The sequence below is a fragment of the Hyperolius riggenbachi genome, chromosome 9 (assembly GCF_040937935.1).
Source record: "Hyperolius riggenbachi isolate aHypRig1 chromosome 9, aHypRig1.pri, whole genome shotgun sequence".
Taxonomy (NCBI): domain Eukaryota; kingdom Metazoa; phylum Chordata; class Amphibia; order Anura; family Hyperoliidae; genus Hyperolius; species Hyperolius riggenbachi.
Genome location: NC_090654.1, coordinates 237,509,450 through 237,533,354, shown reverse-complemented (window position 1 = coordinate 237,533,354; position 23,905 = coordinate 237,509,450). Strand labels below are relative to the sequence as shown.

General features: G+C 45.3%; 1 protein-coding gene across 2 annotated transcripts in view; it reads right to left on the bottom strand.

Annotated features, from left to right (window-relative positions):
- Positions 1-23,905, bottom strand: part of LOC137533041 (son of sevenless homolog 2-like) — a 119,333-nt gene that overhangs the window by 14,169 nt on the left and 81,259 nt on the right. For both annotated transcript variants that reach the window (XM_068254179.1, XM_068254180.1), the window contains exons 9-18: positions 20,980-21,107; positions 18,685-19,340; positions 16,930-17,011; positions 14,266-14,388; positions 11,351-11,454; positions 9,517-9,742; positions 7,294-7,413; positions 5,793-5,955; positions 3,496-3,613; positions 795-967 (exon numbers count right to left, since the gene is read on the bottom strand). In XM_068254179.1, the coding sequence (XP_068110280.1) occupies positions 795-967; positions 3,496-3,613; positions 5,793-5,955; positions 7,294-7,413; positions 9,517-9,742; positions 11,351-11,454; positions 14,266-14,388; positions 16,930-17,011; positions 18,685-19,340; positions 20,980-21,107 (1,893 nt within the window). The remainder of the gene's footprint in view (positions 1-794; positions 968-3,495; positions 3,614-5,792; positions 5,956-7,293; positions 7,414-9,516; positions 9,743-11,350; positions 11,455-14,265; positions 14,389-16,929; positions 17,012-18,684; positions 19,341-20,979; positions 21,108-23,905) is intronic.

Below are 23,905 nucleotides of genomic sequence, written 5' to 3'. Positions count from 1 at the left end.
TGTGGGTGAATATCAAGACTAAAGCATTGACAAATAATGAAACTTCAGCTCAGCTGAGCAGCATGTTTAGATGCGGAGGCATCCAATGCCAAAGGCATAGGCTTTAGGCATAGGAACATAGCAAACGAGGAATACCTCAGCAAACGTCATGTTTATGGCTGTAACCATCACAATCAGTCATGTTAAGCAGATCAAACACATCGATTTTCCCTTTCAATTCCCAGAAGGTTTGATCAAATCTGCCAGAAACCTATTTTACCAAGTCTGATCGATCAAATTTTGATCAATAATGATGTAAATGTATAGATCGGACAGGATAGAACATTTCCGTCGGTGTGGGGGCTGCTCAGGAGTGGTGGACAATCAATTGGCCATAGAGTAGTGCAACACTGTTGTTCAATTGAATTTCAAAAAAATTCCAGATGAAATCTATTGTAAATCAATTTTCAAAAGTGCTGTGAGTGGTAGGAATCGATCAGGTTCTGATCAGCAAGTGTCTGCCCTCCCTTGGGGGGGGGGGGGGGGGGGGGGGGGGGGCACCCGCACTGGCCTTTTTTCACTCAGAAAGATCATCTAACCGGAGTGGAGATGGACGTTCTCCAGATGCCTTATTGGTTGGTTGCCTACCTAGGCAATCGAACGTTGTAAGTACCATTCACAATACCTACGCTTGCTCCATTTTCAGTACATACTGCACTATTTGAGCTCTTGTTGTTTACTTTTCAAAGTACATCCTATCTCTCAAGTGCAGCCTACAGAATGATCTGATTGTATAACCTTCCTTCATGCCGTACCCGGATATCAGCTTCTATGCGTAAACAGTAAGGCTGGTTCTGGTACTGCTGGATTTCCCCTGTGATCTCCGCCACTTTCCGCCTCTTGCTGAAGTTGATCAGCTCCTTGCCGTGTCTCTTAAGGAAGTCCGGGTTCCCTTCTTCTGTTTTCAGTATATTGGTTAAGTATATTCCTGCAATAAAGAAAGCCAGGATTCTGTGCATGACAACATGCATATCCCACCTACACACACGGCATGGTCTGCCACGCATTCATAAAGATATAAGAGGGCAGGGCAGTATGCCCCAGTAATATTCATAGTACACGGAGAACAAAGCCTGACGCTGCAACAGTCTGGGAAAATATCAGAAGATCACAGCCACTTCCTCATGCCCTCGTTCATCTTCCTACTTTTTTAGCAATACACAAAGTTTGATGCATTGCAAACCTATACGCTTGGCAGTAAATATATTTACAACACCTAGTAGCTGTCTCCAGTAGTTCCTTCTTAGTAGCAGCTAAGGAGCTCCTTCTTCAGCACAGAGCAGGTCACCTGAACCTATTAATCTGTATGCTTTAAAAAAAGAAAAAACTCTTTGTGGCCAGCACTGCATCTAAAGTTCCTTCCTGCTCAGCGTATAAGAACATTTAACCCTTCCCACACCCTTTTCATTGTCTTTATTAAATGTAATTTATACATATCACCCTGTTCTGGAAGCAAAAAGAAATTATTTCTCACTGCTCTTTTATTTAGTCCTTTCATAAACACAATAAGGAGGTGGACGAAAGATAATGCTTTTTAACACCCGAGCAGGAACAGTAAGATAGGGCTCTGCTCAACTGTAGACCTACAGTTGTGGGCACAAAGAGTTAAAGTCTCAAGAGGACTGATGAGGTGGGAGGGGTCAGGTGATCTTTGTACACTGGGACAGACTGACCACTAGAGATAGCTAACAATTCTGAGATGATAAAAATGTTATGCAGCTCGACAAACAGACCATACAAATGTAGCTGCTGCAGCATTTGATCGACTCATTTTCAGGCGAATAAATCTGCATACAATTATAACATTTGCATGAACTCAGAATATACATATTTATGTCAATGGAAGTGACTTTTTAACAGAAGAGACTGATAACAGATGCCAGGTTACATTTCCCAGAATCCCTGTACAACAGTAGTAGCTATGGCCCTTATCTGACTCACTTTTCTCCTAAGTTTTCAGCACTCTGTAATTAAAAAAGTACCAAAAAATATGTGAAAAAGTATTTTCTGGCTTGCTGGTGGCTTAAAGGGAACCGAGTCGAAGCTTGGGTTTAAAAATAGATATTTACCTAAGGAAAATGGAAGCCTCAGGATTCTACTGAGGCTTCCCTACGTGCCCTGATGGGGGCGTGTGCAGCGCCCCCCCCCACCCTCCCACACACGTGCGTGACCTTCCTCCACATCGGGGCTGCGCTCCTCTCCCGTTATGAGCACGGCTGCACATGCCCAGTAGCATTAAGCTTACAGCAGCTGCACGGGCATGCATGCACAGTAGCTCTGGCTTACAGTAGCTGCGCTGATGGAACAGGAGGTGTTCAGCGAGGGGGGCATGAGAGCAATGAAGGAAGCCTCTGAGGCTTCCCTTTCTTTAGGCAAGTATCTCATTTTGTACCAGAGCTTCGGCTCGGGTACACTTTAAAGGGAGTTTTATTGGTGAAGTGTGAAAATATCACCCCGGATAAAGCTTAGAAGAAAAGGTGATTTGAATAAGGGTCCTGGGCCCATATGCATTTCACTTTTTTCTCCTGAGTTTTCTCCTAGGACCTAGGTTATATTTTCACAACTTGTCATAAATTTCCTTTTAAGCCAACAGTAAGCAAGGAAACACAACAAATTTGATAGTACTTTTTTAACCAACTTTTGGGTACTTTTTCAATAGTAAAATGCTGAAAGGTTAGTTGAAGATGGAAATGATCTCCTAGGAGATAATGCAGGAGAAAAAGTGAATTGTATATGGGCCCTGGTGTCAGAAGTCAGGACACGTCTTAAACGTCTATGAATAGGTGCGCAGCAGCAGCATGTATGGCTACACAATGGGGTTTATAGTCAATACTTGTGATTTTCACTAGTCAATATGACTGCTATTAGAATCTAAGCAAAGTGTGAAGAACAAAGTCTGGTACTGCAGTCATATTCCATAAAATGAGCTTTATTGTGCTCAGCTCATTGATATACAAAAATCTTCATGCAAAGTTCTTTATATAAAATGCACATACCCATTTGGAGCGTAGATTAGGTCGTGGGGCATAGTGGTGGCTGCGGCCCGCCTAACGACCGTAAAAGGTCATTTCGTTAGGTTTTATATAAAGAACTTTGCGTAAAGATTTTTTGTATATCAATGAGTCGAGCACAATAAAGCTCATTTTATGGAATGTGAATGCAGTGCCAAACTTTATGTTCTTCACACGTTGCTTATGGAAATTGATCTACTTTTTCTAGTCTAGAGCACGCTGTAATCTATCCCTATCAATACCCAATGAATCGAAGTACGGAGGTTGTACTTGTATTTTGCACGCTGCCGTAGTGCCTGCCACTGTTTCTCCTTTATTGCTGCTATTAGAATCTGCTTTGGTCAATTTTGGCTTCAGTTGGGCTTCTATGGTTGATAAAGAAGACTGCCTCTAGATTCCCCTCAGGTGCATACACAGCAATAAGAAATAAGCAAAAGTAACATACCAAAAAAAGGCACACAAGGTGGGTTGATTGACTTGAGTTTTGCCAGATATTTTTTAAAGTGATCCTGACTCAACTCCACTGCCTCATCCAGTATTTTCTTTTTTCTTTCCTGTAACGCCTGTAAAAAAAACATAATTACTCAGCCTGCTTTAGCTCTAATTACGCAAAAATAAATACAAGGCTTTGTTGCTGTGAAAAACATGCAAAATAGCGTTAGACACGGCAGACACAAAATCTACTGCAATATTGAATATGCTCCATCCTTTTGGAAATCCAGCTCAGAAGCCAGTGTACACAAAGCTCTAAAAGAGCACACAGAGTAGGTATTAAGGGGTGTACACATGGACAATGCTTGTCGTCAGAATGGATCGGGACACAATGGCGTTATTTTGGGAGTCGAGCACTGTAGAGATGGCTTGTTCTGCTATAGCAGAGTGATGAGTCTGCTATGTGTAGGAGAGGAGGAATAATGTGTGCTACACAACAGAGGGGCTAAACAGTGCATAAACAGTTACACGAGGAAATAGCTCTGTTGTGTACTGCCCCATATTCCATCAGATACAGCAGGACTGTTAGCGCTAGAGGGGAGGTTGTGCAGATTAAAGCTGTGCGACCACTAGAGGGGAAATGAGGAAATTCATTTTTATTTTGACAGTTCTGCATCTCTTCCCTGATTGAAGAAGCGAGACTAGAGAATGACGTGGGTAGGGTGAAAGGGGTCAGTAACAATCTTGTTGGATGATTTTGCACCTGCTAATTTAGAGGTCATGTCAGGAGGGATCCTTGCTCTCTAGATTATCAGATGCAGTATTTAGATCTGTGCTTAAAAATAATCAGGCTTCTATCTTATAGGACCACTGTTACAAAAAATTAGGCAGAACTGACAGGTTTTGGGCCAGTCCATCTCCTCGTGGGGGGCTGTAAAGATTTTCTTTCTTTTTAACAGAATTTCCTGAACAGCAGTTGCAAAGTTTAACTGACATAATAGTGTGCAAGTGATTAGGGAGGCTGTCTAGTATCTTACTATTTTGGCAGTTAAACTGCTGTTCAGAAAATGCTGTTGAAAACAAAGAAAACCCCGAGAATCCCCCATGAGGAGATGGACTTGCCCAAAACCTGTCGGTTCTGCCCTCTGGAAGCCTGTGTTTTCCTCACCGCAGCTCCACTCTAAGCTGGTCTCCCGGGGACATGCGGCTAGGGACACACAGGCTTCCAGGGCCTGGAGGAAGCCCCAGGTAAGTAAATCATATTTTTTTGTTAATTCTCAGATGTATCCTTTAAAGGGTTCTAAGCAGTACTTTTTAAATAAACCACCCCCTAAGAGAGATTTGTTAATTGTATGGGCTTTAGGTGTGCAGCAGGCATTTACTTACCTATGGGAGGGAGGGAGGGCAGGCTTAAGACCCCCCCCCCCCCCCAAGTTAATATAGAAGCTTCCATCTACTGTGTCTAGCACTGCAGATTCCCGCTGGTTATTCGTAAAACTCTCTCTGCACAATGCATGCCAGGAAATGTAATTCCCATTAGTGGTGGAGGGGGGGCTGTTTCTATGGAGCAACCCCCATTAGTAAATGCCTGCTGCCTAAGGCCTGCACAATTAGCGCTCCCCCTTAGGGGGAGGTTAGTTTTCAAATTGTACTGCTAAGATCTCTTTAAGAGTTTACTACATGCTGTAGTTAAAGGGATACTGTAGGGGGGTCGGGGGAAAATGAGCTGAACTTACCCGGGGCTTCTGATGGTCCCCCCGCAGACATCCTGTGTTGGCGCAGCCACTCACCGATGCTCCGGCCCCGCCTCCAGTTTACTTCTGGAATTTCTGACTTTAAAGTCAGAAAACCACTGCGCCTGCACGCCCGTGTCCTCGCTCCCGCTGATGTCACCAGGAGTGTACTGCGCAGACACAGACCATACTGGGCCTGCGCTGTGCGCTCTTGATGACATCAGCGGGATCGAGGACACGGCCACGCAGGCGCAGTGGTTTTCAAACTTTAAAGTCTGAAATTCCAGAAGTGAACCGGAGGCGGGGCCGGAGCATCGGTGAGTGGCTGCGCCAACACAGGATGTCTGCGGGGGACCGTTAGAAGCCCCGGGTAAGTTCAACTCATTTTCCCCCGACCCCCCTACAGTATCCCTTTAAGGAAAAAGAAAAATGATTTAAGGCTGTATGCCTTGCGCCACTTATCTTTACCTCACTGTGCATAGAAGTACCTAACACATTGGCTGTTCAGGAATGTCAAACAATGACAGTGGCAAGAAACATGACAGGTTCTCTTCTTTTCTAGAAAAGGAAAACAAACCTCAAAGGTGTGATCCAACCGGTATATGGGAACAGAGTTCACTGCGCTTACTATCTCCAGAACACCATTGAAATTGTTCAAGTCTTGGAACACCTGGAGTATTTCAATGACCCGACTGAAAACAGCAACCCTCTCCTCAAAATTCTCCGTCTCTACGAGGCACCTGTATCCCACAAAGAAAAGAAAAAATGAATCCAGTATTCCTTACTTACAAGAAACACTTAGAGTTCAATTCCCAAGAAAATCAGAAAAGTGTGGTCCTTTGTAGCAACAAACAATGCAATACATAACATAAAATGTGAAAATTTCAGAGCTGAAGAGGGCTGGTCACGTGACTGCTAATCACCCTCTCTCCTAGTGGATCTGAGGTGACTGCACAGTCTGGAGAATGCACGTCCTTTCCCATTCTAATAGAGCACTGCGACATAAGCCCAAGATGCAGGTTGCTCTTCCTGCTCAAGCTGTGACGTAGCCGTGAGGAGGTAGTCAGCTGTCATATGACCCCCTTTTCAGCTCTCAATTTTTCACAATAATACTCATTTATAATAATACAAAGTGAGCTCTGAAGAAATAGTTAGATCACCTATGTAGAGGGAAAGCTCTGGATTCCATAGAGCCTTCCCAGTCCTCTCTCCATGCTCCATAGCTGTTATTCGATTAACTAGTTGAATGTGCCTTTGGGAATCCTTGTGAAGGCTTCTTAAGTACCCATGCCCTCAAGTACTTCAGAAGACGGGCAGGTCCATGCTGCACACAGGCAAGTTCGGGCATGCGCAGTATGGATGCACCCATTAAACGCCCCGCCCCTTCTCTTATAACATTCACGTGACTCTTCTCAGAGCTAAACAGACAGAAAGATTTCCTCACAATAGAGGCTGCTGCCAGTCTTTCTTTAGAAGACAATATCAGTAGATGAAGGGCCGGTTTCTACTGGGGTGCCGCATCCATTTCTGAATCGGACGTGGCCCCCGTGCAAGTCTGTAGCTGAATTACTATAGCTGTGTAATACACGGCTATAGATATTCAGATGCATGCTGCGGAAAACTGCAGCATACCGTCAAAAATCGCATTTGCATGCGATTTGGACGGCAAGCCAGTTGACTGAATAGGCATTTTCCGCAAGCTGCAGTACATCGGAAGTCACAGCATTTCCTCGCACACGAGTCCCTCTAACTCACATGCGGGGAACTGCTGCGAATTTGGACTTGCTGGAAACGGGCCCTAATTTTTCAGTTCTGCAGAGAACCTGTATATCCAGTTCTTTTCTTCTTTGTTTCATTTCCTGTTGAGATTAGTTGTATCTAATTTCAGATTGGATATGTTTATTGTTTTCTTGATGTAAAATGTGTTTTACGTCTACCTGTGAACTGATAATATATGGTGCTCAGTGTTGCTACTCCTCTATTGCTACATTATTGCTGTACTTTTTTTGGGGGTATATGCGATTTCACAATAAAAAAAAAAAAACCATTTGAACCTGGAAAAAAATGTGAGAACCTACTTTTCAAACCAAAGTGTGAGGTTTGTGGTGTGGCGAATCATCTTCAGCAAGTTAGGGGAATTAATTTCTTTATCTTCTTTAGTCCACACGCTGCCTACAAGTTCTGATGGCTGCACCGCCCTGTAAAGGAGCAAACACATTGGAAAAAAAACTCATTTAACCACTTTGTCCTCCTTGACGTATAAAAACGTCAAGGAGGACAGGCGCGCTCCCGCGGCCGATCGCGCGCGTGCACGCGCACTCCCGGCCGCGGAATCGGTAGCCACGGAATCAATGTATCGGGCTGGGGAGCCCGATCATTGATTCCTCTCCCCCGCTGAAAAAGCGACAGCTTCTCTCGGAAGCTTCGCTCTTTCTGAAGCTGTGTCCCTCTAAGCGTACATTGTACGCTTAGAGTGACGTCATGTAAAAAAAATCGAGATTGCCATCTTGTGGCCAAAAAGTAAAACTACATGTAAATGCCCAAAAACATTACAAGACACCAATATTTCCCCAAATAAAACACTTTTAAAACCCACCCTCCCAAAAATGCCCACATAAAATGTTTAATAAAAAAAAACAAAAAGAAAAACATTACCATAAAAAAAACAAAAACACATAAATATTTACCTAAGGGTCTAAACTTTTTAAATATCTATGTAAAGATAAAATATTTCTCTCTATTTTTTTTTTATAAGCTTGTAAATAGTGATGTATGCAAAACGGAAAAAATGCTCTTTTATTTCCAAATAAAATATTGTCGCGATACATTGTGATAGGGACATAATTTAAATGGTGAAATAACCGTGACAAATGGGCAATAACAATACGTGGGTTTTAATTATGGAGGCATGTATTATTTTAAAACTATAATGGCCGAAAACTGACAAATAATGAATTTTTTCATTTTTTTTCTTATTCTTCCTGTTAAAATGCATTTACAGTAAAGTGGCTCTTAGCAAAATGTACCCCCCAAAGAAAGCCTAATTGGTGGCGGAAAAAACAAGATATAGATCAGTTCATTGTAATTAGTGAAAAAGTTATAGGCTAATGAATGGGAGGTGAACATTGCTCGGATGCATAAGCTGAAAACGACTGAGATGTTAAGTGGTTAAAGATGAAAACTATTAGTTTTCATACAAAACACACAGACATAGTCAAGACACGAAACATTTATATTCTGCTTTTCTCCTGGCGGACTCAAAGCACCAGAGCTGCAGCCACTAGGACGCACTTTATAGGCGGTAGCAGTGTTAGGTCTCCTACTGAATAGGAGCTGGCTTCCTGAACAAGATGAGCAGAGATTCAAACCCATTCACAGTAGAAATCACAAAACACTAGCACTTAGCGCTAGCGTTTTGCTAGAGTGATTTTACCACGATTAGCGCAGGAAAAATCAGTGGACACTTCCTTTATAAGCACTGTACCGCGATCGCTCCAAAAATGCTGCAGGTAACGCGTTTGCAATCGGCGCCAATCGCGGCAGTGAGAACACTGCCATAGGGTAGAATAGCACTAGTGCTTTTAAAAAGCCCTAACGCTTTGTCCTAGTGTGAATGGGCCCCGAAGAACAACTGAAGTGAGAGGGATATGGAGGATGCCTTGTTTATTTCCTTTTAAACAATACCAGTTCTCTGGCAGCCCTGCTGAAATATTTGGCTGCAGAAGGGTCTGAATCACACCAGAAACAAGCATGCAGCTAATCTTGTCAGATCTGATAATAACGTCAAACACACCTGATCTGCTGCATGCCTGTTCAGGGTCTATGGCTGAAAGCAGAGGATCAGCAGGCTGCCAGGCAACTGGTATTGCTTAAAACAGGGATGTCAAACCGGTCCTTCGAGGGCCGAGGTCCTCACACATTTTTGATACAGCTCAAATTAATTGATGGGTGTGAATCAGGAAAGTTGTGGTCCATCAGGTAGAACACATTCCCTCTTTCTCAGTCCATCCGAAACCCTGGCATGGATCTGGCCCTCCAGGCCTGGAGTTCAACACATGTGGCTTAAAAGGAAATAAATATGGCAGCCTCCATATCCCTCTGGCTTCAGGTTCCCCAACAAAAGTTGATTAGGTGGTACCCTTAATGACTAACTGTACAAGATTTCTTGACCAGACGCAATAAGGTTGCCATCTGGTCTGTAATACGGTTCTCTGAACAGATTATTATTATTATTTTTTATAACGCTTGCAACTCCACCCAAACTAAAACTGGCTTTATATCACAGCAACGTAGTGACCCACCTGTACAGATCAGACTCTATCAGAGTCAGCTGGCGAGCGATCTCTATGGGGTGAAGAGTCATCAGGTCAAATGTCTCAAATTGGCCGGCACGGCTGATATGCCACTCAATAGGAGGTGGAGGGCTCTCAAACGTGATGTTATGACTGACTCCGTTAGCTGCCTGGGCTTGTTTTTTCCTTCTGATTATCTTGGCAATGGACTCCACCCATTTCTTCATGGATTTACCTTGAAAGCAAACAGAAAATAAAAGCGAAGATTAACAGTACATTTTTTGCTAAACCCATACAAGCATATTTAATGTGCTTTATTCCAGGCCACGTTGCCACTTGCTGTTTTTCAGTCTCTACAGAGCAGTGATATAAAGTGCTGAAACAGACAGTGGCCCTTATTCAATTCATATTGGCCCATAAGCAATTAACCTTTTCTCCTGAGTTTTCTCCTAGGTCAGGTTTTTAAACGTGTCAGTAAAATGCCTTTTAAGTCACCAAAAAGCAAGAACATACTAGAAAAGAATAATCTTGATAGTAAGTTTTGACCAACATTTCAGTGCATTTTTTAGTTTAAAAATGCTGGAAAGCGGTTTTAAATAGAAGATAAAAAATCTCCTAACAGAAAACTCAGGAGAAAATGGAAATTGCATATGGGCCCTTGTCACTAAAATGCTTTTTAATGAGACTCTGTAACAAAATTTTCATCCTTATTTCTTCTATCCTTTAAGTTCCTATCCTTGTTCTAATGTGCTCTGTCTAACTGCAGCCTTTTCTAATTGCACAGTGGCTGTATTATCTCTGTTATATGATCTAATCTTTTCTCCTCTGTCGGGCTGAGGCAGTCAGGCTGGAATGTGCTGTGCTGCTTGGGATTGGATAGAAGCTATACACACCCTCTCCAGGCCCCCTGCACACTCTGTATGACTCACACACTCAGCTCTTCTCAGCGTATCACTTGCTATGTCTTTTGTTTGTAAACACTGGATAAAAATGGCAATTGCAAGCCAGGATTGCAGCAGGGAGAGACAGAAACAGCAGAGGGGTCCAGGAGAACATAATGAATAGAATGGTATGCTTTTTATTGTAAGAATTTTAGAGTACAGATTCTCTTTAAAGTGGACCTGAACTCATGCACACGACACAAGGAAAACAGATTATTCCACCCTGTTTGGGTTTAGAGCAAAGACCCTAATTCCCCCTTCAGCTGCAAGTAAGCACAATTGTAATTTCATCTCTCAGCTATGTCAGCACAAAAATCTGGCAGTCCTCGGCAGCCTCAGGTAATATGTAAATACAGGATGCTAAGGGGAACCCGAGGTGAGAGAGATATCGGGGACATGTTTATTTCCTTTTAAATAATGCACATTGCCCGGCTATCCTACTGAGCCTCTGCCTCTAATACTTAAGACATAGACCCTGAACAGGCATGCAGCTCAAATAACTATGGCAAATCAAGAATAGCTGCATGCTTGTTTCAGGTGTGTGATTTAGACCCTACTGACCAGAAAGATCAACAGGACTGCCAGGCAACTGGTATTGTTTACAAGGAAATAAATATGGCAGATTCCATAGGTCTCACACATCAAGTTCCTTTTAACCCTTTGTCTGCTTCCATGAATGCAGGATGTAGACACACTTGAGGAAGTTCTGTGGGCTGTAACAAATACATGTTTTTCTGTAAAGTTATTATGCTGTTGCTTCTCTCAGAGTAGAGAGTTCAGGTCTGCTTTAAACCACTGACAAGCGAGAAAACACTCAGAATACTTTTGACAATACTTTTCACCTACGTTTTGGTACTGGTAAGTGAAGTAAATAAGAGCGGTTGTCTATTACCCGGGCTTACCTTTAACACTGGAAATGAAGGTTTCTAATCGATCGAGAAGTTCTTGGTCTCTTTCAAAATCATAGTAATGATGCTCAACCCAGTGCCGAAATACATTTAATACCCTACAACATAAAGAAAAGTGGTACTATCTACACCATGGTAAGACAGGAAGAAAATAAAAAACTGAAGAATGAACTCTTTATTAAACAGCAACCCTGTGCAACAAAGTTATTTCAGACACTGGTAAGAGGCAGAAGAATAAAACCCTACTAAATGCATCTTACTCTGGGTTTGCTTTCTAAGTGTCTCAGAGCAGACTTGGGCCCCTTTCTGGCGGGAGACTTGGGCCCCTTTCTGGCGGGAGACTTGGGCCCCTTTCTGGCGGGAGACTTGGGCCCCTTTCTGGCGGGAGACTTGGGCCCCTTTCTGGCGGGAGACTTGGGCCCCTTTCTGGCGGGAGACTTGGACCCCTTTCTGGCGGGAGACTTGGACCCCTTTCTGGCGGGAGACTTGGGCCCCTTTCTGGCGGGAGACTTGGACCCCTTTCTGGCGGGAGACTCGGGCCCCTTCGGGCCCCTTTCTGGCGGGAGACTTGGGCCCCTTTCTGGCGGGAGACTTGGGCCCCTTTCTGGCGGGAGACTTGGGCCCCTTTCTGGCGGGAGACTTGGACCCCTTTCTGGCGGGAGACTTGGACCCCTTTCTGGCGGGAGACTTGGACCCCTTTCTGGAGGGAGACTCGGGCCCCTTTCTGGCGGGAGACTCGGGCCCCTTTCTGGCGGGAGACTCGGGCCCCTTTCTGGCGGGAGACTCGGGCCCCTTCGGGCCCCTTTCTGGCGGGAGACTTGGGCCCCTTTCTGGCGGCGGGAGACTTGGGCCCCTTTCTGGAGGGAGACTTGGGCCCCTTTCTGGCGGGAGACTCGGGCCCCTTTCTGGCGGGAGACTCGGGCCCCTTTCTGGCGGGAGACTTGGGCCCCTTTCTGGCGGGAGACTTGGGCCCCTTTCTGGCGGGAGACTTGGGTCCCTTTCTGGCGGGAGACTTGGGCCCCTTTCTTTTGGGCCCCTTTCTCTCCCCCCCCCCCGCGAATATTTTACTGCACTGTTGGGCAGTTCGGCCTTGCAGCTGCTGAACACAAGCACTACTCGGGTGCAACTTCCATGAAGCCAAATGGCAGCCGTTTTAACACCACGTGTGTCAAGCGCTAAGACGCAGTGGTGTTACCTGGCAGCACAGAACGGCAACATGTCGCATCTGAACATGGCTGCCACCACGCTCTGATGTGACTATAGGAGGCCTCCTTTCCAGCACCGGTACGAAGTGCTAACAAGCACCCGGCCAATGCACACGGAAGCTGACAGACATTGAATTTGCTGCCTGTCAGCTACCTATACGAAAGAGCCTTACAGCCTCTTGGAATTAATGGTCACTGTGGAAGTCCTTTCCCCATGGCACAGCAGCGGAGCAGATAATATAAAGAAATCCGATAACTACATAACAGCCATCCTATATACTAAACAAAGGCAGTAAGTATAACAAACGCACCTGTAGCTGCGCATGCCCGTCACAATAAGCTGCACCCACAATTGTGCCGCTTGCCCACATCACACATGCCACCATGACTGCAAAGCCTACACCACCCACGTTAGGCCGCTGACCCAAACCCAAAAAAGCAAAGGCTGCAAGTATGCACAAATGCACCCACATGTATGATTCTTTTGAGAATCAGGGGTTTACTGGTAGTACACAACTAAAACTTTCATCTATAATAGAATAGTCTTGCATGTTATTTGCTGTGACAGTGCATAGGCTCAATCAGAAAATCTGCAACAAATCTAGCTCTTCCCTAAATTAAGTGTTGAATATGACAACTGTAAAAAGATCAGCAAGCTTTATAACTGAAGAGTGTGCTAAACTCATCTGACCGGCTGCCAGTATGAGCCCTCCCTGCATCATCTTCTCGAGGCATGGTTTTATGTGTCCTAATAAGTTTACTTTCCATTAAATATATTTGGTTAGAAGTGATCATTTGATCAAGAAATCAAGACAAGCTACTAACCAAAATGTTCCATACAAACATAGATCTCAAGAGCTCAGGAGCAGCTGACAGAGAAGACCTGGGGGGGGGGGGGGGGGGGGGGGGCAATGTGACGTCACATGGTGGAGAGGTGAGTGGCAAGAACAGAGCCATCAGCCGGCTTGATTCATCGTCTCCTATGTCCTTGCAAGAATCATTTGTCATCTGTCTCTTACCCACAGTATATGCTCAAACCTATTGCCTGAAGAAGAGGGGTCACTCGTGTGAAACGCATTGTATTGTTCTCTACATTGGCATTGTGTCTGTTTGGAGGAGGCAAGTCCACCACTGACTCCGCAATTTTAAACTTTTTAGATACTTTTAGCCTTCTGGTGCGTCTGTATCCATACCGCCGTGATTTATCTGGTGGATCACTGGCTGAGTGGCAGTCGGGAGCTGCTGAGCACACGATAGCTTATCGGCTGAGGCGGTTGTTATGGGTTGCTTCAGCAGAGTTTAATCTAACGTGTGTACAGGGCTTTACACTTTTTGTGCTGCAGTCACAAGTTAAGGCCCATACACACTTTCGATTGATGTCGCCCCACATTGATGGGCCAACACTGTACAGTCACATAGTTAGCTTACATGCTAACTATGCGTTTTATCGCAATGCGGGGGCCTAGGGACAATGAAGCGGCCCCAGTGTGGCATAACACAGTGAGAGCGGCATGAACATAGCTACCGGCTGTTGCTCAGCCAACTTGATCCACCTGGCAGATCTCTGGCCGACCGGCGGCTGACGCAGTCATTATCAGTTGCCTCAGCTGAATCTAGCATGTGTACAGGGCTTTAAGCCGGCCATTTGCAGCTCCACAATAGCGCCACCTATCCACCCCTGCATTAGAAATAACAGAGACCAACCTGAGTTGCACTGGCTGAACATATTCTTTTCGGAATCTCTTAAGGTTAGCGCTGATTGGCTGTTCTCCTTTCTCTATTGCCATTCGGTCTGCTTCTGTAGGTTCAGGATCAGGAATTTCAAACCTATGGAAAACCAGTAGAAAGAAGCAGTTTCATGTTACTCATGGGAAACAGTACACAAACCTCAGGACAATGCTACAGAAACACTGGCAGGGAGATAGTGTCATAGGAGGGTGGGAGGGCTCTTTTAGAGACACCCACTAGGTGTGATCTCATCTGTGCCTCCTGCTTCAAAGAATGTATGGAGTAGGGAAGAAGTGCCGGTGGCATTGTTTCAGACAATAAAAACGGGCAAAAGTCAAAATAAATTCTGCCTTTTTAAAATTTAAGTTTCCCAGTTTAGATTCCACTTTAGAGTAGAACTAGATAATGCGTGAAAACACAGCCATAGGATCAGATGCAACACCTGGATGAGCATCATGAATGTCTAGGGATAGGGATCATAACAAGTTATGTAACAGCATCACTTTATCCTGAACTGCCAAGGGGGTGGTGGTAATCAGTACAAATGACTGCAGAGCCTCAGACCCCAGAGCAAACTTTAAACTGCCCTTCCCCTAACACTGTTTGTATAATAATCTCAGACAAGACAGCCACAACTTGCTTCCCAAGGACAGCCACATGTGAAAGTGGTGTAAGCAGAGTAAAAGGAATGACTTTTGAACCAATTTCGGACCGACGCACATGTTGGGCGGGTAACGCTGCGGTTCTGAACGGACGTAAACTCTACGTCCCATTCACCGCGTGTCCCCGCCCGTTCCTGCCGCAATGTGCTGCCCTGCCGCCTCTATGATGGCAGAGCACTGCGACTTTTTAACCAATTTCGGACCGACGCACATTAAATCTATGTTGGGCGGGTAACGCTGCGGTTCTGACCAGACGTAAACTGTACGTCCCATTCACCGCGCGTCCCCGCCCAATCCCATTGGCTTACATTGAGTGACAGGGTCAGAAGCCAATGAAAACGGCTTCTGACCGGCGCACAGCGCTCTGCCGTGATAGAGACGGCAGAGAGAGCAGCCTGCGACAGGGACAGAGCGGCGTGACCGGCGGGTTATTGTGGCGATTCGTCAGTATTCAGCGTTTTAGCGTACCAGCAGCCTCTGGTCCTTAAGGGGACATAGGCTGCTGGTACCGAAGTGGTTAGTGATTGCCACTATTCACAGCACATATAGAGGTGAGCATTACCAGCAAAGAGATAAAGCATTGACTGGAGGAGTGAGGTCCAGGGGGATCAGGTGTACTAGCCTCCCCTATGCCCTAACTGCTATACCACTGGTGGTGATGTACTTGTAAGGGCAGCCTCTAAACTCACTCTAGCGCTCCCTTCCCGACACTACTCATTCTTTGTACGAAACTGAACTAGGCAATACGTATGTTAACATTAATGTGAGCAAGATAAAATAGGCTCTGAATTCTCCCCATGTAATACATTGTGCTGATATCATGAGCAAGATGGCAACTCCCATTCAGATAAAAGCCAGGCAGTAGAAACTATATATACTGTACAAGGGCAGAGACCTCCTCCTAGTGTTTCTTATTTTGCCGTAAATTATCATATGAACATGTACTAATATTGATGTCTTAACCACCCTGGCGTTCTATTAAACGCGCCAGGGTGGATGCGCAGCACTATTTTTTGTGGGGTTTTTTTTCTATCATGTAGCTTAGCCTAGTGCTATCTACATGATTCCCCCCTCCCTGCGGCGTCCGCCCAGCCCCTCCGATCGCCGCCGCGCCCTCTTCCCATAATAAAATCCCGTTCTGAACGGGATTTCCTTTAGGGCTTCCCCTTTCGCCATGGTGACAATCGTGATGAAGTCATCGGGAGTCCCGATCCACCCCTCAGCGCTGCCTGGCACTGATTGGCCAGGCTGCACACGGGGTCTGGGGGGGGGTGAGCTCGTCCATACCGCTAAGGAGGTTATACTACACATCAGCTATGTATGGATTTGTATTGCTGGAAGTCCTAATTGTACAGTTTTGATCTTCTCATACCTATGCTTCCCACTATTTGTTTAGTAGTATGTATAGTGCTACGGAAGATGTTGGTGCTATATACATTAGCAAGAAAAAGTGTGAACCCTTTGGAATGCTTTGGCATGGCTTCAAGAAAGCGGTTTACACCAGACATCCCAAGAATATTGCTGAACTGAATCAGTTCTGTAAAGAGGAATGGTCAGGAATCACTCCTGACTGTTGTGCACGTCTGATCTGCAACTACAGGAAACGATTGGTTGTAGTTATTGCTGCCAAAGGAGGTTCAACCAGTTGTTAAATCCAAGGGTTCTCATACTTTTTCCACCTGCACTGTGAATGCTTACACAGTGTGTTCAATAAAAACATGGAAACATTTAATTATTTGTGTAGTATTAGGTTAAGCAGACTGTGATTGTCTATTGTTGTGACTTAGATGAAGATCAGATCACATAATAGAAATAAAATAATAGTAAAGATGCAACTGTGGAATTACACTGGTAATCAGGTCTATTGCTTTAAGATGCACAATTATCTAAAGTATGCATTAGGTAAGAGATTCCTTCCAAAGTGCTATATAGAAACACAGGACAAAAATGCCAATCCTCAGTAGAAGCATGTACTTGCCTTTCAATAAGAAGGTTCAGTAGCTCCTGTGGCTTACAGAAAGAGCGATATGTTGTCAGAAAAGTGCGAACAAAGTTAGGATCTATGGAGAGAAAACACACAGCAAGAGATAATCAGCAATGGTGTTAAACTGAACCTTAAGGCCTCATTCACATCATTTAGCGCAGATGGCTGTGCGATCGGAATGCAACGCGTCCGATCGCACGCTATCTGCGCTGCGCTAGAGATCCCATTCATTACGGTGAATGGGATCTGCGCTGCGATTCCCGAAAATGCAGCAGCAGCGCGATACAACGGGAATGGTAGAAGAGCTGTCTATGCCCTTCTACCGTTCTTGCGTGTCGCACACTATGAGCGCTGCCAAAATGCGCACGCCAGCGCACAAAGTCTGAACGAGCCCTATAGGACTACTGTAGGGGGGGTGGGGGTAAAACGAGTTGAACGTCCTGTGCAGCCACTCACCGATGCTCCGGTCCCAGACTCTAGTTCACTTCCGGAATTTGCGACTTTAAAGTCGGAAAGCCACTGCACCTGTGCGGCCGTGTCCTCGCTCCCGCTGACCACACCGGGATCGTGCTGTGCAGGCGCAGACCGTACTGGGCCTGCGCAATACACTCCTGGTGACGTCAGAGGGAGCGAGGGCACGGCTGCGCAGACACAGCGGTTTTCAGACTCTGAAGTCGCAAATTCCGGAAGTGAACCGGAGGCGGGGCCAGAGCATCGGTGAGTGGCTGCAGGGGCTCAGGACGTCTGCGGGGGACCGTTAGAAGCCCCAGGTAAGTTCAACTCTTTTTCCCCCTACAATACTCCTTTAAGTTGAATAAAAGTTGGCAGCGTACCATTACATCTCCTTAGGGATGAAGAAGTGGAGGGAATGGGAGGTTGATAGGAAGAAACACTGCAGCACGCCTGCATCTTTCTGCCTGAAAATTTGACTTTAGCCAAAAGTCACATCTTTCAAGGAATGATGACTGAGACCAGAGGGATGAGGAGAGGAACGGACAAGGCACATCAGTACAGTATCAAACAAAAGTGAGTACACCTTACATTTTTGTAAATATTTTGCATCTATTCATGGGACAACACTGAAGATATGACACTTTGATACAGTGTAAAGCTGTCAGTGTAAATTTTCTTACCTATTAAAATAATTCAACACACTGCCATTAATGTTTAAACTGCTGGCAACAAAAAACGTTTCAGAATTAATTTCAAACTATCAAGTTACCCACACTACTTGATATTAAAGGAAAATTGAGTTGGGGGGGGGATTATACGTGCCTGAGGCTTCCTCCAGCCCCTTCTTTCGCTGCCTGGATCCTCAGCATTTCGGCCAAGGTCCTCCGGTCTGGAGCGTACTGTACATGTGCAACCAGGCCTTGCACCAGTCCCCGTCCCTGGGAGCATACTGCAGTACAAATGGCTCTGACTGAAGGACTTTTGGGGCTGAACTGCGAAAGATCCAGGTGGCGCAAGAGGAAGGCAAGGGAGCGATAAGCCTGGAGGGGATTGGAGGAAGCCCCAGCCAGGTATGTATAATTTTTTTTTAAATTGCCCGTCTCAGGTGCCCTTTGCATGGTATCATCCTAATTCCCATTCATTTTCTTTATGGCTATAGGTAAACACTTGTTGACTGATATCTAAAATATAAAACCTGGTAGGTCTCTATGGACCTCTGCTCTGTTTTGTAAAGCGTAACATCCTTATGGTTTTAAAGGTGGAAAACCTTAATGATCATACACAGCAGTAACCCACCTGCATACATGTGATAGGTCAGCCTTTCGATAAGTTTAACCACAGTCCCTCCCTTTATAATGGGGATTCCACCTCTGCTCTGCACATTGTCTTCGAAAACTATGTTCTCCTCCGAGTCCTCCTCCACAAAGCAGTAGACATCTGGACTAGGCAGACGCAATGGCTGCTCATTCTCCTCCCGAATCAGCACAGAGTCCAACATACGGTCCAATGTGCTGCGGTACTGCAGCGAGATCAGAGCCGCCATCCAATTGTTTTTCTCCTCGGCTGTCTTGGCAGCAAAAATAATAGAGTTCTCATCTTTGGAGACCAGCTCGAAAGCATGCTTGTACTCCGGCGTGTCTTCCCGGTCGGCGACCTGCACCTTCCTCATGATGAATTTCTCCTTCAAGCGGTATTCAGCTGAGCTGTAGCCAGGGATACGGGACTGGCCATGGTTCATCTTGCAGCTGATCATCAGGCCATCAAACAGGAAGATGTGTCGTTCATGTTTGGCCCCGACTCTGGTCAAAGAACCTTCCATGATGAACTCGTTACAGCACTGGCCGATATCTTTACCTTCCCAGCCATCAATGTTCTTCTGGATTTCATTCATCTTCTTGATGGCCAAATGTTTGCTGCGTGTCTGCCGGTTGTACAGACGCCAAGTGTGCTCCCTAAAAATACAAATCGGTTTAGAGCTTAAAGTTTCAAAGTGTACTTGTCGTGTAATTAAAGATGGTCAAGGAGATGATAGAAATGCTGCATTTGACTGGCCCATTTTCACAATGCGTACTATGTTATTCCAATAATTATTATGATGTCACATTCTCTACATTAAATTAAAATGTGGACTATCATAATTCCATTAAATCACAATTACCAGAATATTGCAACACTTGAGACCTGATTCTCTATGACAGGGGTGTAAAACCCAGTCACTTACAAGGCTATAAACTAAAACATAGTCTAAGTTTTAGATTGGTTTATGAACATATATTGTCTCAAACTAAGTGGGGTAACTATAGTGACCGCAGGGGGCCTGCTCCTCCCCCTTGTGCAGAGTAGCACAGTGGAGCAATTTAATGCTTTTCTGCTTCAGTGCTGCTTCTGCACTCCTCATCTTCCTGACAGCCACATTCTCCATGCTGAGACCTGTGTGTGTGTGTGTGTGTGTGTGTGTGTGTGTGTGTGTGTGTGTGTGTGTGTGTGTGTGTGTGTGTGTGTGTGTGTGTGTGTGTGTGTGTGTGTGTGTGTGTGTGTGTGTGTGTGTGTGTGTGTGTGTGTGTGTGTGTGTGTGTGTGTGTGTGTGTGTGTGTGTGTGTGTGTGTGTGTGTGTGTGTGTGTGTGTGTGTGTGTGTGTGTGTGTGTGTGTGTGTGTGTTTTACCAGCCTCACAAGGGAGTTTAGATACTAGGAGGGGTCCCATGCTGATTTCACTCGGGAATCCCCTTGGTTTTTGTTGCTGCACCCCCGACTCAAATGGACAATGTTTCCATCAGAAACTCCATCACCAGTGTGCTCCTCTGGATAGTTTGACAGCTGTGCTCTATGACATCTCCAAGAGTCTCCAATCATTCTCAGTGGGAAATTATTAGTAAGGCAGTGGTCGTTTATAAATATTAGTAAGCAGCTGGCCGTTTCTTTTTTATTTAACAACTACGACATGACAAAACCAAGCCAACTTATCACAATACCCAGAGTACCATTTCACAATACCAACTGAGATTTAACAGTATAGACAATAATATTGCAATGACATCTCACAATACATAGGATGACATCGCAAAACATGTGATGACAATACTTGACCTACCATGACTTCACGGTCCAAAGTAGGATACCATGAAGCTATTATCGTAACTATAATGAGATCACAATAACTTAAAGGGCCACTATCGCATAAAAAAATATGTAAATTCATCCATATAAAATGTATGTTAAATCCAGAATAAAATGCAATATCATTTTTTGTTTTCCTATGTCGCTGTCACTTATAGGAGATCGTTAACATGTCAGATATTTACTACTTACTAAAATAGACAGCAACTTAGGAATAATGTATTTACAATGCATTTTACTCAGGTAATAATGTAAATATTTTATGTATGTGTTTAAATCTTACAACTGTCCATAAAAGTGATCCTTCAACACTGCCATGCTTACCAGGACATGACAGCCACTTCCACAAGTAACACCAATGACAAAATCACAACACCTATAATGACAGACACTGCTTTGAAAGTTTTTAGTTTCATCTATTGCAACCATTACAGATCCAGGAACATACAGATAGAATATGAAAGCCTTTCCTTACCCCGGCCGGCGTCGCGGAGAGTGCTTGTTGTAAATGCGCTCCATGCTACATCGCAGGTTAAGAAGAGCGGTGATAGCTTGTTTTAAACATTCTCTGTCCTCCTGGTCCTCACTGCGTTCTTGTAACAGCTGAACAATAAGAACATTTCAAATCGTTAAACTGTAGAACTTTGTTTTAAAATTAGAATCAGTTGAAATCTACAAGAGCAGCTACATGCAGGAAAATACTATGGCTTCAGTTAATATGTAAATACACTTGATGCGACCAGATATCGGCCAATTTCCATCGATCAAGCAGATTGTCATCCGATAAAATGATCAAATTAAATGATCGATTCTCCTCGTTTTCAAAGCAGATGAATTTGGGGTCAGTCCTATCAGCACAAATATTGGCTATGTTAGCTGTGGCAACACAAAGTTGATCAACAATAGGTAAGTATTAAAAGGTTTAGGCTTGGTACACACATAAATCTGTACATTTCTGGTAGAGTCCGCCTTTGCATCAGTTCTTTATTGCTTTTATCTGATTGGACAGGTACACCTTTTATGTGTGAACACAGCCACAGAAACACATACAAAACTGACAGGACTGGGGCGGAAATGTACAGATTTATATGTGAACACATCCATAGCAAACATTGGAGTGTGTAGAGGGCTACAAATTATCAAAAAGCCCTCTTACTAAAATGTTAAGCAAAACAAAAAAGTTTGCCTTCTTAAAACAAAGGGTCAGTGTTCTCCCTAGAGTCTATTAGCGGGGCGCTCCGCCCACCTGAAATTCCTCACCGCCCGGCTGCCAATCAGCCCCCATCCGCAGCGGAACTGCTTCTGCAGGCAGCCCGCTGTCGCTCATGGACGCTATACCCGCTCTACGCCTCAATTCCTGTCTGTGGGTGGTAAGGAGGGAGGGACAGGGGAAGTACTGTATTGACGTTGTCATGCAGCTCAGGAGACTCTGCCTCTCACTACCCTGCCTGTTGGCCAGTCACATTAGAGCTTCACCAGTGGGGGGCGTGCCCTGTCGCGTGGGTCAGCTAATGTGCTACTGGCTGCTATCGATGCTTCAAGCCGCGCTGGGTCTGTGTGTTTTCCTGGGTAAAAGCGGTGGGAGAGGGGAGAAAACAAGGATGCTTTCCCGAGGGGCTCCTTAGAGTGATCTTATCAGTCATCCACTGGCATGCTGGCCTCTTGTTTTCAAAGTAAACATCGGAGAATGCTAGACAGACAACGGGTGAAGGACTCTGTCCCCTCACGCTGTAAACTTAACTTCCTTCCCACGTGTCTGTCCAGAAATGAAACAGCGAGGTGAGAAATCATGGCGGGGGGGGGAAGGGGGGGGGCGGGGAGGGGAGTGAGCTGGGGGATACAGCTGCTGCTGACCTGTGAAAATCTATTTACACTGCTACACAGCTCATTGTGCTTTCCCCAGCCAAGCTGTCTGCAAAGCTGATACACACACACACACACCCCTGCATCTTAATAACAATCATCTGGTACAGCAGGCATTGGTTATGATCTCAGTCCAAAAGGTCCATATCCACATAAAAATTAAACAGCATGACATTACGTAATGATCATTTAATGGAGATTCGTTATACAAGTTGCAGATGGCTTACGAACCGTGGTGCTCACTTTTTTTTTTTTTAAAGGACCGTTCTGATGGATCACAATGGAAATGATCGTTCAAACGAAACAATAATTTCTACTAAAGTCAATGGACTTTAGCAAAACATGGTTTCATTTGAACGATTGCCTACGTCCTGTTGGTCACATAACTCCGCTTCCAATGTTCAAAGATAGATCATGGAACAATTGTTCATAATGGAATTCCGTGATCTATCTTTTCGTGGGTACTCCGTTTTAGTCTTAAATTGCTACGAAGTGTACAAATTTCCAGCTGTAGCTGCTAATCGCAGCTTTCAACATAGGTGACTATGTTGGGACCCAAAATAAATTTGCCGCTTCGATGTGACCCTGCCTTTCCACCCAGCATGACCTTTCTTCACCACCCGGCTACTTTTTCATGCCACCCGGCTGGAAAAAATTTCTGGGGAGAACACTGCAAAGGGTATTTGCAATAAAAAAAATCTGCCCCCCTTAAAGGTGTCCAGCAGTGATAAATCGTGGGAGACATTGGCCTCAATTCACTAAGCTTATCTCCTGTCTTTAACCTCCCTGGCATTCTATTAACCTCCTTGGCGGTAATCCCGAGCTGAGCTCGGGGTATGCCGCCGGAGGTCGCCGCTCAGGCCCTGCTGGGCCGATTTCAGTTCTGAAAAAAGCAGCACACGCAGCTGTCACTTTGCCAGCCGCGTGTGCTGCCCGATCGCCGCCGCTCCGCGGCGATCCTGCCGCGTGCAGCGGCGAAAGAGGGTCCCCCCAGCCGCCCGAGCCCAGCGCAGCCGGAACAAACAGTTCCGGCCGGCGCTAGGGGCTGGATCGGGCGGCTCTGACGTCAGGACATCAACTCATCATCAGCTCATTGCGGCCTATCTTGTTACTTTCGATTGCCGGAGGCGATCGAAAGTACGGATCAGGAGCGCCCTCTAGTGGGCTTTCATGCAGCCAACTTTCAGTTGGCTGCATGAAATATTTTTTTTTTTATTAAAAAAAAAAAACACATTGCAGCCTCCCTGGCAAAATAAATAAACCGCCAGGGAGGTTAAGATTGCTAGGGAGGCCTAGCGCTAGCTACATGATGCCCCCCTCCCTTCCGCATCCCTCCCACCCCTCCGATCGCCGCCAGTGCTGTTAGCCATAAGGAAATCCCGTTCTAAAAACGGGATTTCCTTTAGGGCTTCCCCAGTCACCATGACGACAATTGTGATGACGTCATCACGATCGTCGTCATGGAGTCCCGATCCACCCCTCAGTGCTGCCTGCCACTGATTGGCCAGGCTGCGCAGGGGTCTCGGGGGGGGGGGGGG